The sequence below is a fragment of the Charadrius vociferus genome, unplaced genomic scaffold (assembly GCF_000708025.1).
Source record: "Charadrius vociferus isolate BGI_N301 unplaced genomic scaffold, ASM70802v2 scaffold111, whole genome shotgun sequence".
Classification (NCBI taxonomy): Eukaryota; Metazoa; Chordata; class Aves; order Charadriiformes; family Charadriidae; genus Charadrius; species Charadrius vociferus.
Genome location: NW_009647046.1, coordinates 483,767 through 499,127, shown reverse-complemented (window position 1 = coordinate 499,127; position 15,361 = coordinate 483,767). Strand labels below are relative to the sequence as shown.

General features: G+C 38.4%; 1 protein-coding gene across 1 annotated transcript in view; it reads right to left on the bottom strand.

Annotated features, from left to right (window-relative positions):
- Window positions 1-4,498, bottom strand: part of API5 (apoptosis inhibitor 5) — a 174,786-nt gene extending 170,288 nt beyond the window's left edge. The window contains exon 1 of the mRNA XM_009895694.1: window positions 4,360-4,498. Coding sequence (XP_009893996.1) covers window positions 4,360-4,498 — 139 coding nt within the window. The remainder of the gene's footprint in view (window positions 1-4,359) is intronic.
- Between the last annotated feature and the right edge of the window lie 10,863 nt (window positions 4,499-15,361).

Below are 15,361 nucleotides of genomic sequence, written 5' to 3'. Positions count from 1 at the left end.
AAACTGTGGTAATTTTAGTTATGTCCTCTGTACAACAGGTAGTCATTAAGCTGAACTTAGGTAAACAGCTACAGGGATTATAAGTGAGATTGAACTCCTTGTCATTGGTCTTTGGGGTATAGAGTTTTGCTATGAAAAAAACCAACCTGCATGACACTGCAGGGGATGTACACATTTGGTTGCTAAGGACTGATCCTGGCCTGTTAGTCCTGTATGTTCCTGAAAAGTTTACACTTTGGTGGTCACATAACCAACACAGGTCAGATCTGAAATAGAAGGTGCAGACTGAAAGCCTCATATCCTACTAACAGTATTTCCTGCTGGTCTTTCTCCCACTGTCCATAAAACCACCCTAAAAACAAGTCAACAAAGGCAGAGTTTTGTCATAAGGGAACACGTATAAGCAGAGTCCCGCTGGTGCCATGAAATCTTCCATTGTGCTTCAGACAGAATGTCTCAGGGAGGGGTGCTTGAAAAGAAATAGGAGGCTGGAGGTACAATAGTAATGGTAGGTGGAACAGTAAGAATAAGAGAGGGAGAGAAAGCACATGAAGGGCAGAGAGAGGGCAGAGAAGGGCAGGGAAGGCAAGGGAAGGCAAGGAACGGGAAGGAAAGGAAAAAGGAAAGGAGCCCCTTTCTGATCAGGGGAAATAGCATGCTCTTCCCAAGCAAAACCCCTTCCCGAGGTGGTCATTCGGTCATCACTGACCCATCCAAGCCCACACAGCTTAATTAATTCCCGGAAAGACAGAAGTTACTTTTTAAACCTTTTGAGCTTGGGCTAATTTTAAATGTACTCCAGCTGAATTATTTACTGCATGTCTTCTTCATAAATTATGTCATATTCAAAAAGTGTAAATTCTCATTTCAGCATCATCAACTCAAGTGGAAAACTGCAAATCCTCCAACAGAAAATTAGGGAGCATTTGTTCTGTCTGTCATAGCTCAAGTGTGCAGCATTTTTTCCCTGGCACAGATGTATTTAGGTTTGCTAGCTGGTGAAACTGTATCTATTCTGCAGTGTCCCTGGAGACAGGCATCCTATGGCTACAAATGAGTGTATTATTTAATCATGAAAATACGAGACTCTGAATAAGAGAAAGCCTTTCTAGGATAAAAGTTACCAACGACCATGGGATCTGACTGCATAATTCAATCTCATTCCATTTTTTGAATGAAAATGGGATGCTGCTGAAATGATGTACTCGTGCCATGGGATTGCACTTCATGTACACCAAAGTACAATGATGTACTTTATTCAGTCTTGGGAACAAATCAGCTTTGTAGATAAGAGAACAGGAAAATATGCTCTCTGAACGTTTAACAAACATTAATTGTTTCATGCTGCATTGGAAAGATATGTATTTTGTCCTGCATTTGCAGAGTAGGTTGGTACCAGCACTGTTTCAAGCTTTAGGGTGCATTTGAAATTCTTTCAAGGGCATAATTTTTAGAAAGTATTTGGTATTCTCTCCTGCAAAATAAAGGTTTTTTTGAAAGTACATCTACAAAAACACTCAGTTTTGAAATCTAAAGAACACCAAATCATTAGGGATGTCTGAACTTTTATACTGTTTACTACCTTTTTACTCATGTAAATGCAAGACTTTTGTAATTTATCCAGAAGTGACTTTGCAATAAAAGACCAGTAAAACTGTGTGGAAGCCTAAGCATCAAGCAGATATTGTAAATAACTACTAGATGGCACTTTGAGTGTACTTCATTTCGTCTTGTCCTTTGCATTTTCCTTTTTCAGCATCTGATCTTTTTTACTGCCATTTTAGTAAGTCCAGTTTTTACCAGTGCAGCCCCTAAAAACCACCTAAAAGTAGATACACTCTATGATAGTCTAAAAGAAGCAGTAGGTTTAGGAAACTGGGCAACTATGTGGAAGTAATTTAGACATATACCAGCAATGCAAAAATGGGATCTGCCTCAGAAATAAAGAAAAACTACGTCTTGTATCTTTAAAAAACATACAAAATGTTGCCTTTTTTCTGTCCCTGAAAGGGGGCAACATTCACTTAAATTGGAACCAGAAGAGAAGCTGTACTTCTAGATTAATTTTTGAGATGTGAAACACAATGTGAAAATATGACTTTGTTGGGTTCTGAAGGCTAGTATGCCTGCTGAAGTTCACACAAACGACTGCATCTCCGCTATGGGAAAATTATAGAACCTAAGATTAGTATCTATAATCCAGTTACACCTTTCAGTTAACGTCTATGTACTGCTTGCCAGTTCCCTTGACTGTGGCCACCATGGTTCATAGCTCAGCCAAATTTTGGCAAAGAGGCTAAATGTTGCCCAAGAATATAAAAAGGGGCAATTCCTACACCAGGGTACAAGCAGATCACATTCAGTTTGGCACCCTACTTCAGGAGCTGATTCCACAGCGAATTGTGTGCTGTTTTCTGTAGGTGTCACCAGCATATCAGAGAAAAATATACAGTGTATTTAAGGGAATCTTTCTTCCAGGGGCGATCAACTCAGTGTTAAATGGAACAGTTTACAAGCAGAGAGTTAGAATCTGCTGGCCCTCATCTTTCACAGCATCCCATATAGAAAAAGAATGCAAATGTTTAATTAGCTATTAATTTCATAAAATCATAGAATGGTTTAGTTTGGAAGGGACCTTGAAGATCATCGAGTTCCAACCCCCCTGCCATACACAGGGACACCTCCCACTAGACCAAGTTGCCCGAGGCCACATCCAGCCTGGCCTTAAACACCTCCAGGGATGGGGCCTCAACAACTTCTCTGGGGAACCTGTTCCAGTGCCTCACCACCCTCAAAGTGAAAAATTTCTTCCTAATGTTTAATCTAAACCTGCCCTCTTCCAGTTTAAAGCCATTTCTCCTCGTCCCATCACTACATGCCCTTGTAAAAAGTCCTTCCCCAGCTCTCCTGTAGGCCCCCCTTAGGTACTGGAATGCCACAGTAAGACGTCCCTGGAGCCTTCTCTTTTCCAGGCTGAACGAATCTCTGGCTTTTGAGATCAACAGCTCAAGTATAATATATCTCTGAATGAAAAGGATACAAGATGCCTATAGTGGTGTATTGTCACATTTTGAGTGCTGTCACACTGATTTCCATATGATCACAGAGAATTATAAATCCAGTTAGACCTGTGGCAAATAGGCTGCATAGTGAAAAATATTGTATAGTCTCATTTACCAATACTTGAAAAAAACGTGTGTGTTGGCTGCTTTGAAGTTTTACTTTGATCTCGCTGAGACCTACAATCTGGCATGTAGCCAAAGGAAGGGAGACTCTGAGAATGAAAAATTCAGCACCAGAATTAGTAGTATCAAGAACACAGACAAAGAGAAACAGAGATTGCTAGGAAGTAATATTTTGTTATATAATCACTGAACATTGGGTGGTGCATCACAATACAGATGAATAAATAGACCCCTTTGTTGTGCTGAATCCCCTGTTATGCTTTGAACCTGCTATTAAGATTAGCCAATAATTATAAATAGCCTCCTGAGATCACACCATTCACTGCACATTTCAGGTTCCAAAAGGAAAGACACTCAGCTAGACAGAATAGTCATTAATGAATTCATAGAATGGTTAGAGTTGGAAGGGACCTTGAAGATCATCTAGTTTCAACCCCCTTGCCACAGCCAGGGACACCTTCCAATAGACTAGATGCTCAAAGCCCCATCCAACCTGGTCTTGAACACTTCCTAGGATGGGCCATCCACAAATTCTCTGGGAAACCTATTCCAGCATCTCAGCACTCTCAGAGTAAAGAATTTCTTCCTAATACCTAATCTAAATCTACCCTCTTTCCATTTAAAACCATTATGCCTCATCCTATCCCTACACTCCCTGATAAAGAGTCCCTCCCCATCTTTCCTGTTAGGCCCCCTTTAGGTACTGGAAGGCCACTATACAGTCTCCCTGGAGCTTTCTCTTCTCCAGGCTGAACAACCCCAACTCTCTCAGCCTGTCTTCAGAGGAGAGGTGTTCCAGCCCTCTTGATCATCTTCGTGGCCCTCCTCTGGACTCTCTCCAACAGGTCCATGTCCTTCTTACATTGAGAGCTGGATGCAGTACTGCAGGTGGGGTCTCACCAGAGCAGAATAGAGGGGTAGAATCACCTCCTTCAACCTGCTGGCCATGCTGGTGGTGATGCAGCCCAGGATATGGTTGGCTTTCTGGGCTGTGAGTGTACATCGCCAGCTCATGTTGAGCTTCTCATCCACCAACACCCCCAAGTTCTTCTCCTGAGGGCTGCTCTCAATCCATTCTCCACCCAGCCTGTATTTGTGTTTGGATTTGCCCCGACCCATGTGCAGGACCTTGTACTTGGCCTTGTTGAACTGCATGAGGTTCTCATGGGCTCACCTCTCAAGCCTGTCCAGGTCCCTCCGGATGGTATCCCCTCCAGCATGTCGACCGCTCCACACAGCTTTGTGTTGTTGGCAAACCTGCTGAGGGTGCACTCAGTCCCACTGTTCGTGTCATCGACAAAGATGTTAAACATCACCGGTCCCAGTACTGACCCCTGAGGAACACCACTCGTCACTGCTTGCCACTTGATATTTATTGAGCTGTTGACTGCAACTCTTTGGGTATGGCCATTCAGCCAATTCCTTATGTTGGCTGTCTCTAGTCACCTTCATGTGCCTTAACATAGTTTCCAGGAGGATATGCTCTATGATCTTGCTGGGCACAGAGGTGAGACTGACCAGCCTGTAGTTCCCCAGGTCTTCCTTTTTTCCCTTTTTAAAAATGGGAGTTATGTTTCCTCTTTTCCAGTCAGGAGGAACTCGAACAAGCTTCAGACTTAAACTGTGATTGTATGTAAAACAAGGACATTTTACCCTCTCTCTTCAATTACATGTTTCAATGATGTTTAAAAAATAATCCTCAATTCACTATCACAATTACTGCTCTGATTTTTTTTTCGAGATCTCAGTGTTTTAGCTCCTCTTCTTCTCCCCCCTTTGAAGCTACTAGTATGTTATTTTTACAAACTACTTCAGAAAAAAATCAGTTCTTCATGCATGTATGTCTGCAGTTTTGCAATCTTGCTGATACAAAATTGTCATCTATTAATAGAAGAAAAGTATTCTGATTTTTCTCATCATATGCACACTACACAAAAATAATTTTATGTACTTTTGCAAAGTTACCGATTCTTTATCCTGAATTGAATCCCTATTATAACACTCCCTTTTGTCCAATTATAGACTGGAAGATCTTAGTACAGAGTTTCTAACTGCTCTTCCTTTCCTTCCTCCCTTCTGCAAAAGCTTCTTTCCCTGCTCTTGGCATAATTAATCCACATGGACTTTCTGACATTTGATTGTGATCATTACGTCCAACGGGGAAGGAAACTTCGTTATTAACAGGTAGGGTGGACCCTTTATTCCTTGAAGTAAGTTACGCTCTCTTCCAGATGCTTCCTCATTTTAAGGGTACCTAATTTAATACTTTGTGGCTGATTTGCTGAAGTGCAGATTGCTAGCAAATACAGCAGGTGTCAGTGGCAGATAAATTGGTATCAAACATTAAATACTCTGGAATATGACTTTGTTTCTCTGATGGAACACCCAAGGCAAATTCAGAATAGCACACCTGTGCCTTTCCTTCCCATGTGTAAAATGGAGCATACTTCACATGGCCGATATAAATATTAATGTATTTGCTAAGAACTAAGACACAGCATTATCAATACAGCAGATTGGCCTTTACCTCTATATTCAGTGAAGGTATTGCATGGCATTTAACAAATAAAACATGGGATACAGTGCAATAAAGGGTGAAGATGAAAAGCACTATTGAATAGCTACCATTCATTAAGTACTATGCAATCAGTGTATTAAATGAGGCAGGGGACCTATGGGAAACATTTGATCTTGTAATTAAAGACTACCATAAAGGAATATGTAGAGAGGATTGCACTGGAAAGTGCAAAATAAAGTAAAAAATAAAGATTGCATTGGAAACTTTAATTCTGGCATTTTGTAACTTCAGGTTGTTCGACTTTGCAAACTTGATGTTGTTTTTTTTTTTAATGCAATTTTCGGGAATTATGTAACATATACAATACTTTCGTTCCTTTATACTAAACTGCTGCTGCACTCACAGATTCTGAGGGGAGGAATTTTATTGCCAAGGGCATCAGTGAATGGTAAAATATCTTTGAAATCACAAAGGAGAGTGACATCCCCTAAGCAGACATACTGAACATTGTCAGAATAACAATAAGATGTAAGAGGGCCACAGTGCATTGTATAAGTATATCTGTTAAAAGAAAAGTTTCCTTCTGGTGAAAAGCCCCATTACTTAAGAAATTTTAGGAGTAGGCACTGGGAAATGTATGAACGAGAATGACCTTGTTTTAGCAGAGAAGAAGAATAAGCCTGATATAATCTGAAAGATCTATTTCTTATAAGTAAGGGCTCTGATTCCTACCCAGGGAAGATTTTGCTGAGGTGGTTCCTCACATGGTCCTGGCAGAGGTTCTCTGAAGATAATAGTTATTTGGCATTGCAACTCCAGTGCCACAGTATTGCACAGCCTGACGGTAACCTCTAACTGGTTCTGCTTTACCCAAAGGTTCAGGTCAGCTGCAGGGCTGACCTGAGAGGCTTCTGCTATGTAAAACTTGGAAGTGGATTCCTACTATGAACAGTCATGTCTGTATTATTACTGATTCACGACACAAAAAAAATCATTTGGGATTGGGTCCTATTGGTTTTACAGCTATGCTTTTCCATGTTCAGAAGTCAGCCCTTGCCAGCAAGAAACTCATCTCAAAGCAAATCTCAAAGTCAGACTTACGAAGCTATATGCAGATGAAGCTATACAATGCCATATATTTAGGACTTGCCTACAAGGGGAAGAAAGTGTGCAAGTGCATTCCACATCTCGTTCACATCTCCTGGGACATTCACCTGTAGTGAAGGCACGTCAACTTCAGGTAACACATCACTATCCGAATGTGCTAGAGATAGACCTGAACGGCAGTATGCCTGTATTGTTTCAGCATTGGATTCACACTAGTTATACAAACTAAGAAGAAAGGCTAATTAGCTTCTGTGTAGTACTGTGCTGATACACTATACTTCAGAGCTTGTATCTTAGCTCAAGACTGTTGTAATACGTGGGAAAACCAATACAGTTAGTGGGGTTTTGTCTCCAGAATGCTTCCTCGCAGCCACTTCATAAAAGTGCTTTTGACTGCAGTCTGATGCACCTTCCATAACAAAAAGTCACTTAACCAGTGAAAAATATGCCTTTAATTAAAAAAAAAAAGGTTCGTAGTACATAAGTTTCACAGCTGTTACTATTAATTCCAGTCCATATTCTAGAAACCTATACATTATGATGTGCAAAATTTAGGTGTTCATCATATTCCTTCCACCCCAGACATTTAGGATGCTATGATGTATACCTTCAAGCTACAACTGGCACAGCATATTGCAGACCTGATCATTATGTAAAAGAACAAATTTTTAGGTCAGCAAATCAACAGACAGACTATGGTTGATCTAGTCTCCATCTGAATGACACTATTTATTTCTTCAAACTCCTAAGTTTAGAAATGGAAAGAAATACCTGAAACATTACCAATTCACAAGTATTATAAAAACTTTACCATTTCTGTGACTTTGTCAGTTTGCTTTCCTTAAAGCCAGTTAAAATGGCAAGAAAACTTGTCTGATCTTTCTAGTAAACACAGTTTCAGACATAGGGACATTTTTATAGTGTAAATAACAGCCAGGTTAAATTACCACTATAAAAGCTTTCTACTCATGAACAGTGATTTCTACCTTTCTTAGAATGCATTTACATAATTATTTTGCAAAAGCAGAATATTTTTTTTTGTTCTTGTTGGTCTTGAATATATAAAAGAACCCAGCCCAGTAACTAAATCAAGATAAAAGAGATCAGTATTTTCTTTTCCCTGGGATGTATCAACCATCATTAAGAATGCAGACAGTAAAAAGGCAATTTGGGACTTTGAGAGCAGGTTGCAAAAATAATTTACAGTTGTGTTCACTGTTGGCATTATACTAAATCACATCAAGACTCTTCATGTGTTCAGGCTGCATTCAGTATGGTATTAAAAACAAGTCTTTCCATTGGTATTTTTATTGTTGTTTGCAAATAAGATATTTTCTTCTAGATGTCTAATGTGCCAATAGAGACATCTCTGCACAGATACCAATTAGTTACTTACATTGTAACGATAGGCATTACAAAGCAGGCACAGTGTGGAATGAAATCATGACTTATTAAGGCATTTGTCAGGCAAAGTTGCGTCTCCTTTCTTTTTAATTATATGCTGGAGCAGTTCTATCAATGCTTATATAGTATATACACTGCCAATTTTAATTACTGAAAATCTAGAACAAACACACTTAAGTCTTATGTATTTTCCACCCTTTTCATTCTAAAACATTCTTCAACTGAGTTCAAAGTGCTTTAAAAGCTGTGAGTTAATTGGGACAGTCCAGTGTAGCAGCTAAGTACAATACTATTGCCCCTTCCTATGAACAGTCAGTACTTATATAAATAATTTGTCTAGCATCTCAGACGGTATTGGGGGAAGAACCAGAAAAAAACCCCCTCAGATTTTCGTAATTACTCAGTTTGGTGTGTACCAATAAAAGGTAGCTTTGTAACTCTGGGTTCCAGTCAAGAAGAAACACCCAATTACTGCAGGCTCTTCACCAAGATTTCAAGCTTATCTTTTCAGACTTCAAAGTAGTTTGGAACAGTAAATAACTTTCCCCTCTGAAAACGTTAAAAGAATTTCTTGCTTAGCAAATGTTAATGTTCTTCTTCCTTATGCCTTTGAAAGGCTAACACTCTTGAAAAGAGAAAAAATGTTTGGCAAAAGGAGAAGTGTTTTAACCCAGACTCCGAAGCTCCAAAGAATCTCCAATCCTCTGAATTTTCAGGCACTTCTGGGAACTGCCCTCAGATGTCGTCCGGGACACAGGCTGCTCTCCCAGCTCTGAGACCCCCAGTTCTTTTCTGTAGTGTAAGAGCTTGGAGAATATTTCCACAGTACTCATGTGCTGTTGTGACATGCTTTTGTCATTCAAAGCAAGGCTTTTACAGCTTGGTAACAGTGGCAAGAACTCACTTCCTCTGAACTGCAAATTTAAAAAGAGGCTAAGATGGCTTGTGGCACCCTGTCAAATACTGTAAATTTTTCTCACAGCACCATATTTCAAAACTGATGTCAGCGTAAACTTATGGGTGGGTATGGTTGGAAGGTAACACTCAAAGTGAGAGTGTGGGGTGCCAAATCTGCTCTCTGTCAAGGAGGTCAGAACAAATTGGCTCACTTCAGGAGACAGAATATTTTTTCTGTCTGATCTTCGCAGGCAGACTAGATTCCAAATCCCATGTATGTTACTTCCATCTCGTATGTTACTAATGGATGACATGTGAGAATGCAGGAAACATGAAAGAAGAAACATTTGCTCTCCTGTGTTTGCATTGTCTTTGCAAGGAAAGTAAAAGGAGACTTTGTCTCTATTAAACCTGATAAATGGCTCTGTGACATCAAACACATGTCATTCTTTGTATGAATCATTCTCAGAGCTCTGTGGATTTTATTGCCAAAAAAATAAAGAAAAAGTACCACTTCAAGATAGGCAGAATAAAAGATAAAAGGTTATTAAAAACTTTCAGATTAAAAAAAAAAATCAAAATAATTTCTATTTAATAGCGAAGTTACGAAAACTTATATAAAGACTTAATTTATAGCTGTACTAAAAGCATAAATATTAAATACTAATACAAAATGTAGTATGTTTGCTATCATAGTGTCAATGCATATCAAACCACTAAGCTGAAAGAAGTACGTTGTCAAATTCCAAAAATCCACTTTGTTGACTTCCTTACTCGGTCATTATTCAAAAAGTTTATTTTGATTACTGATTCCATTTAAGGGGAGAAATTTGGAAAGGCTTGATAAAAAGGTAAAAATTATGTTTCCTATTCCAGCCCATGAAAAAATTCTGGGTATAAAAAGGAGAACATCAAATAGTTTTGGAAAGATAAAGGATCTAGTGATTAGAAACAATCTCTTCAATATATTAATAATAGATGCTGTTTTATTCCTCTACTAAGAGACCTTTCTTGGTGGTTTGGAAAGACTTGTGTGAAGTCATGCCTAAAGCAGCTTTGCTTAGATTTAGAACAAAATGAAAAATAAAAACATTATTTTGATGGCATTTCAATTTCCTTTCAAATGCAGCTTAGTATAAATTGTATAATCATTAAGTTATAAATTAAAGTGTAGAATTAATCATTTTGTAACAAATTAAACATGTGATAATTAAGGAATTGTATGGCTATAGATTAAGCTTTCTAAATGATTTACATCAATGCCTGTACATTCAGCATATCCTCCTGAGTCAGTAAAAACAAATGCCATATACAAGTAATGTGCTTCCTTTAGAAAATCAGTTGGAATGCACCAATAATAACAGAATTTAAAAAGTTTAAAGCAAATTTTTTACTTTAGGATTTGAATAATGATCAAAATCCTGTAGTTTCAATCTCTTTGAATTATATCAGTCAGCACAATAAAACAAAGAAAAGCATTGTTGTACAGATCACCTCAAGAACCATTAAGAGCTTATATCATGGTTTTTTTGTAAGAAGCTTGGCAAGTGAATTTTGGTGAAGTCCTGAGTGCCCAAGAGATTATTGGCCTGAGGCGATGCACCGATTATAAGAACACAAGGGATAGCAGCCTTTCTTTTTTCTTCTCTGGCTGTGTGGATCCCAAAAAGCTAGTTTGTGGTAATTCTCCACTGTGCCTTTTCCTCTTTCTCTTCCCATAAAATGCAGGCCCAGTAGCAAATGTGAAAAGGTTCTTTGACAGCAAACATGGCAAAATTAAACATACCCAGCAGAGACAGAAGGTTGGGCACATGAGGAAATTAAATCTGTCAGTGTGTCCTGTTGCCCATCAGTCTCAAGCTATGATTATTCATTTTCTACGGTAAGTGCAGAGAATGCTGCAATGAATTAAAGAGAAAGACCTGAGCCTGAATCGTGTTTCAAGAGTGCATCTTAATCAATAGCATTAGGGAATACTGTGTTTAAATTATGAACTTATTTATATTCACTGAAGCTAAGGCTTGTGAAAGATACCTTGGATGACAGGCCTAAAAATTAATTTCTGTCATTCCATTTGATCTCAAGCCTGGCAGGGCTATAGAGGGTATAGGCAATTTCATTTACCTAGATAGTACAACTCAAGTGTGTCCTATAACACTCTGAATACAGTCAGCATTATTTATAAAACCAGCCTATGCCCTTATTTAATGATTTGGTAGTCATGCTAAACAATTGAACCTTTTAGGGAATAGTGTTAGCTGAATGTCAATACATACGTATGATTGCCTTTCATCTGTGCAGAGAAATGGCAATTAGGATTTCCATTGAGTTTTCTGACAGAGGTGAAGCTGAATTAAAGCCTATTTATAAATATTTTAATATCATAAAACAGCCTTAGAGCAATCAATTTGAGCAGCACTGTAAATATGCCCTTCATTATGTAAAGGTTGGCTGTTTAATAACAATATGCAAATATCTTTGCAAGAGTACTTGCTTTTGTCTCTTCCCTTTGTTTTTCAGGCACAATGTTTCTCCCAAGGGGGGGAGTTTGTGCAGACAAACCTACTATGAATTTCATTGTTTATTTGGATGTATAGGATTTATTTATGTACTTCAGCGGAATCAAAAACTTATACCCCTGGCAGCTTTTTTCATTAAAACTTCTACTAAAATTTGACTTAGTGTCATGAGAATGTTCATTATTTACAAGTCAATGTTTAGTGGCAGAACCAGAAATTTACACACTTTTCAGCCTGTATGAATTGTCACAACTCCACTGACGGCAGCTGAGGATCCCATTTCTAGCTCACTCATCCATTTGGTCTGTTTCTAGATGGATCCAAGGCTGAATTACTGCAACCACAAGTAAATAACTTGATTTTGGACTCAGATTTTCTGCCTAAAAAGTAAGTCTAAAAATACCTAGCTTATCCATGTGTTGCTTTTTTAATTCAGGAATTCCACTAAAGTTAGAATGGCACTGAGAAAATAAACATGAAATCAGAATTAAGGATGAATTTTAACACACAGGTGTAGCTGAGGTCACTAGTAAACCAGTAAGATGCAAGATGTAAAGCTGCAATGACAAACAAGGGAGACAGACCCCAACAAGCTAATATTCCTGATCACCTGCGCAACCCCAACAGGGTTAAACCCTGTGCTCTGCAACTGAAATCAAGAACATTCTGATTACTGCTAGTGAATTACTCAGCATCATGGCTTTGCACAGAATTTTTGTCATATTCCACTTAAAAGAGAGCAATATTATGCATTCTGCATCTTTCCTCTTTTCTCTTTTCCTTTAACAAGGTAATTTCATCCTTCATCATCAACTTGTGGTGGTATCTTAGACTTCCAAAAATTAAATTCCTGTTTTAGCCATTATCAATACAATTCCTTTAACTCATCTTTCTGAATTTATACACCACTGACACTAATTTGTTATTTTTCTTCTTATTCTGAAGTTTGTTGGATTGGCTGAAATCATACACAACAACTCATAGATCAATAAGTAATTTGTTTAGAATGCCAGGGATCATTCGTGATCTAATTTTTGTGTGTGGGTCAAAGTAAAACAAGCACAAAGCATATGTGTATGCTCTCAAAAATAAGCATGGACAATTCAGTTTGCAAAAGTTCTTGAGCAAGAATCACCTCAAGGAATCAGAGAGGAGAAATGGAAATGACAGTCAGAAGTGAAAGCAATACAGAAATGTTCCTGCTATCTCAATCGGATTTCCCAAAGTGTCCGCCACTGAAGACAATTACAACTACAAAATGATAGCTTGAAAATATTTGGAACTGTTGAACTATGAGAACATCACAGGGTATCACTTTAACATTAACTAGCATAGCAGCAAAGCAGTTTTGCACCTGAATTTGTAGTTAGTAGATCACATAGTACCATGCCATTCTGGATTACAGGGGAAAATCCGAGGTAGTCCAGTCCCTCTGTGGCAAAGGCACAGTTGTTTACCACGGCAAGGAGAGAATTTCACTTCTTGTCTTGACAGACACTGCAAATTTAGTACTTGGTAGAATCGAAGTTTACATTTTTTTTCATCTAATCTTTTTACGTATCAGTGCTGTTAGGATGCAGTACATGTCCTCTTCCCAGTTACTTCTACTTCAACTAGGCAGTTCTGTAGAAAACAAGGAAAGCTCACCTGCTTTATTAAAAACTTGGAGGTCACTAAAGTTTTGATAGTGGGCTTTAGCTGACATGACTTCAGCAAAGAAAACCAAATGTTAAGTGCTACTTAACTTATATCCGCAGTTTTGTGTGTGTGAACAAGACCTGAGATTGCATAAATGTCTGCAAAAGAGCTGGAGGCAACTTTGGTGCATATTGAGACAAACCCTCAAAATGCAAATACAGAAATCATGTTTTGAGACAGCTATCCTTATTCTTCACCAAATCCCCATCTTTATTGCCAAGCTAGACAGCTATCCTTATTCTTCACCAAATCCTCATCTTTATTGCCAAGTATTGCCTCTTTAAGAGGCTGTTTACAATTGGTCAGCCATTCAAGGAAAAATGAAAAATACTCTGGGGTGAAATACCATAAGATTCCACTTATGTCTTCCAGCCATTTGCTTTCTGTCACATTTGAATGGTCTTTGCCTTGGAAGGAACATCTGGTTTGTATGAAATCTGAAGGATGGGGACTGTTTACTGAATGGACAGGTTGTCTTCTAAGACTGCTTTGGCCTACCTGTGCTTACTTTATGAGAACTGACAACACTGTGAATTTCCAATAAGCTCGCTTACATGGGAGAGATTGCTACTTATCCAGAATGCACTTTTTCCAAAAGCCAAGAAGAGGGAGAACATTTAGAGTTAAGCAGTTGCAGTGCTATTAGAAGGACATAATTTTAATTGCTTCTAGGAAATGAATATAATTGTTAAAAGCACAAACTGTGACAGTATTAATTGAAGAACCAGGGGTGTGTCAAAGCTATTTCTTTAGTTCTGGTCAGGATAGGGCTCTGATGTCTCCTGGGTGTCCCCACTTAGTGCATTTTTGTTTATGTATTAGAGCTCATGAAATAGCTTCCTTTCAGACTGAGGTAAACCAGGCAATGTGCTCGAGAAGAGTACTTACTGTGTTCCAGCTGCTAATGAGTACTTATGTTATCGGACAAGACTAGATAGAGCTAGCCTGAAATGGAACTGCTGACGTGAATAATGTGGATTTCAGGTCTTCAGTGCCAACTGTTTCAAGATCCACTCCTGTTATACTGTACCATTTGACAATGTAGCTAATGTATCTAAATCTCCCAAACAGCAGTTTTGCCAAATGCTTGTTTCATGTTGATCAAGAATAGACAAGACACTGGAAAACACTCTATGCTGGTGTCCATAGGAATAGCACTTTCAGGGACATTATTGAGGAATATAAAGATCTGGAAAAATCTTCAAAACTGTTGGCACATCGTAAACTATTATGGTGAGTTACTTTTTATTTTAGTTCTCACAAGCACAGGCAATACAGAGGAGAGAAAAATGACGGTCATGTGCCACTTTTTTCCATGGCCATCCTTTACCAGGTAGAAAGAAGAGTTCTGAGCACTATTGTCAATGGTATATATTAATTTGATGCTTCTGTGTACTCTTATTATATCATTTGTCACGAAAACAGGTGTATATATAAAAGGCTAGGTTTTTACTATCAGTAGATTTGTCAAAGAACAGTGGCTGTGCTCTGGGCAGACAGAACGTACCTATATTTCACTAAAATTCTGTAATAAAAATGTTCATATCAAAGACTCTAACAAGGGTCAAAAGGCAAGATGTTAGTCTGTTCTTATAATGATCACAAGACTGCAATGAGAGATGAGAACATTAGATCATTCCTATGTGGATTTTTTATTTTCTCTTACTGAAGCTGACAAGTAGACGCATGAGATTATTAGATGGGAGTCATTAAAGAGAGCCAACGTTCTATTGCACACATGTAGCAAAGGCTACTTAGTGATGTGAAACCACATCTCAACATCAGACTAAGTGTAATGCAAAACTTAATCTTGTCTCTACCTACTCCACTATCAGAATGTATGTAATTACTAATGTACCATCACAACTTTTTAGGCCCGTTTCAAATTATGCTTAATTGTCTTTCTGAGGCTACGTAACACAATTTCTGCAACCTTAGCTAAGAACTGTACAGGTACGTTTCAAGTAGCCTAGGATCTCAGAATTTACAAGCAAGACATATATACAGACCAGCTTTTCCTTTTGAACACCGAG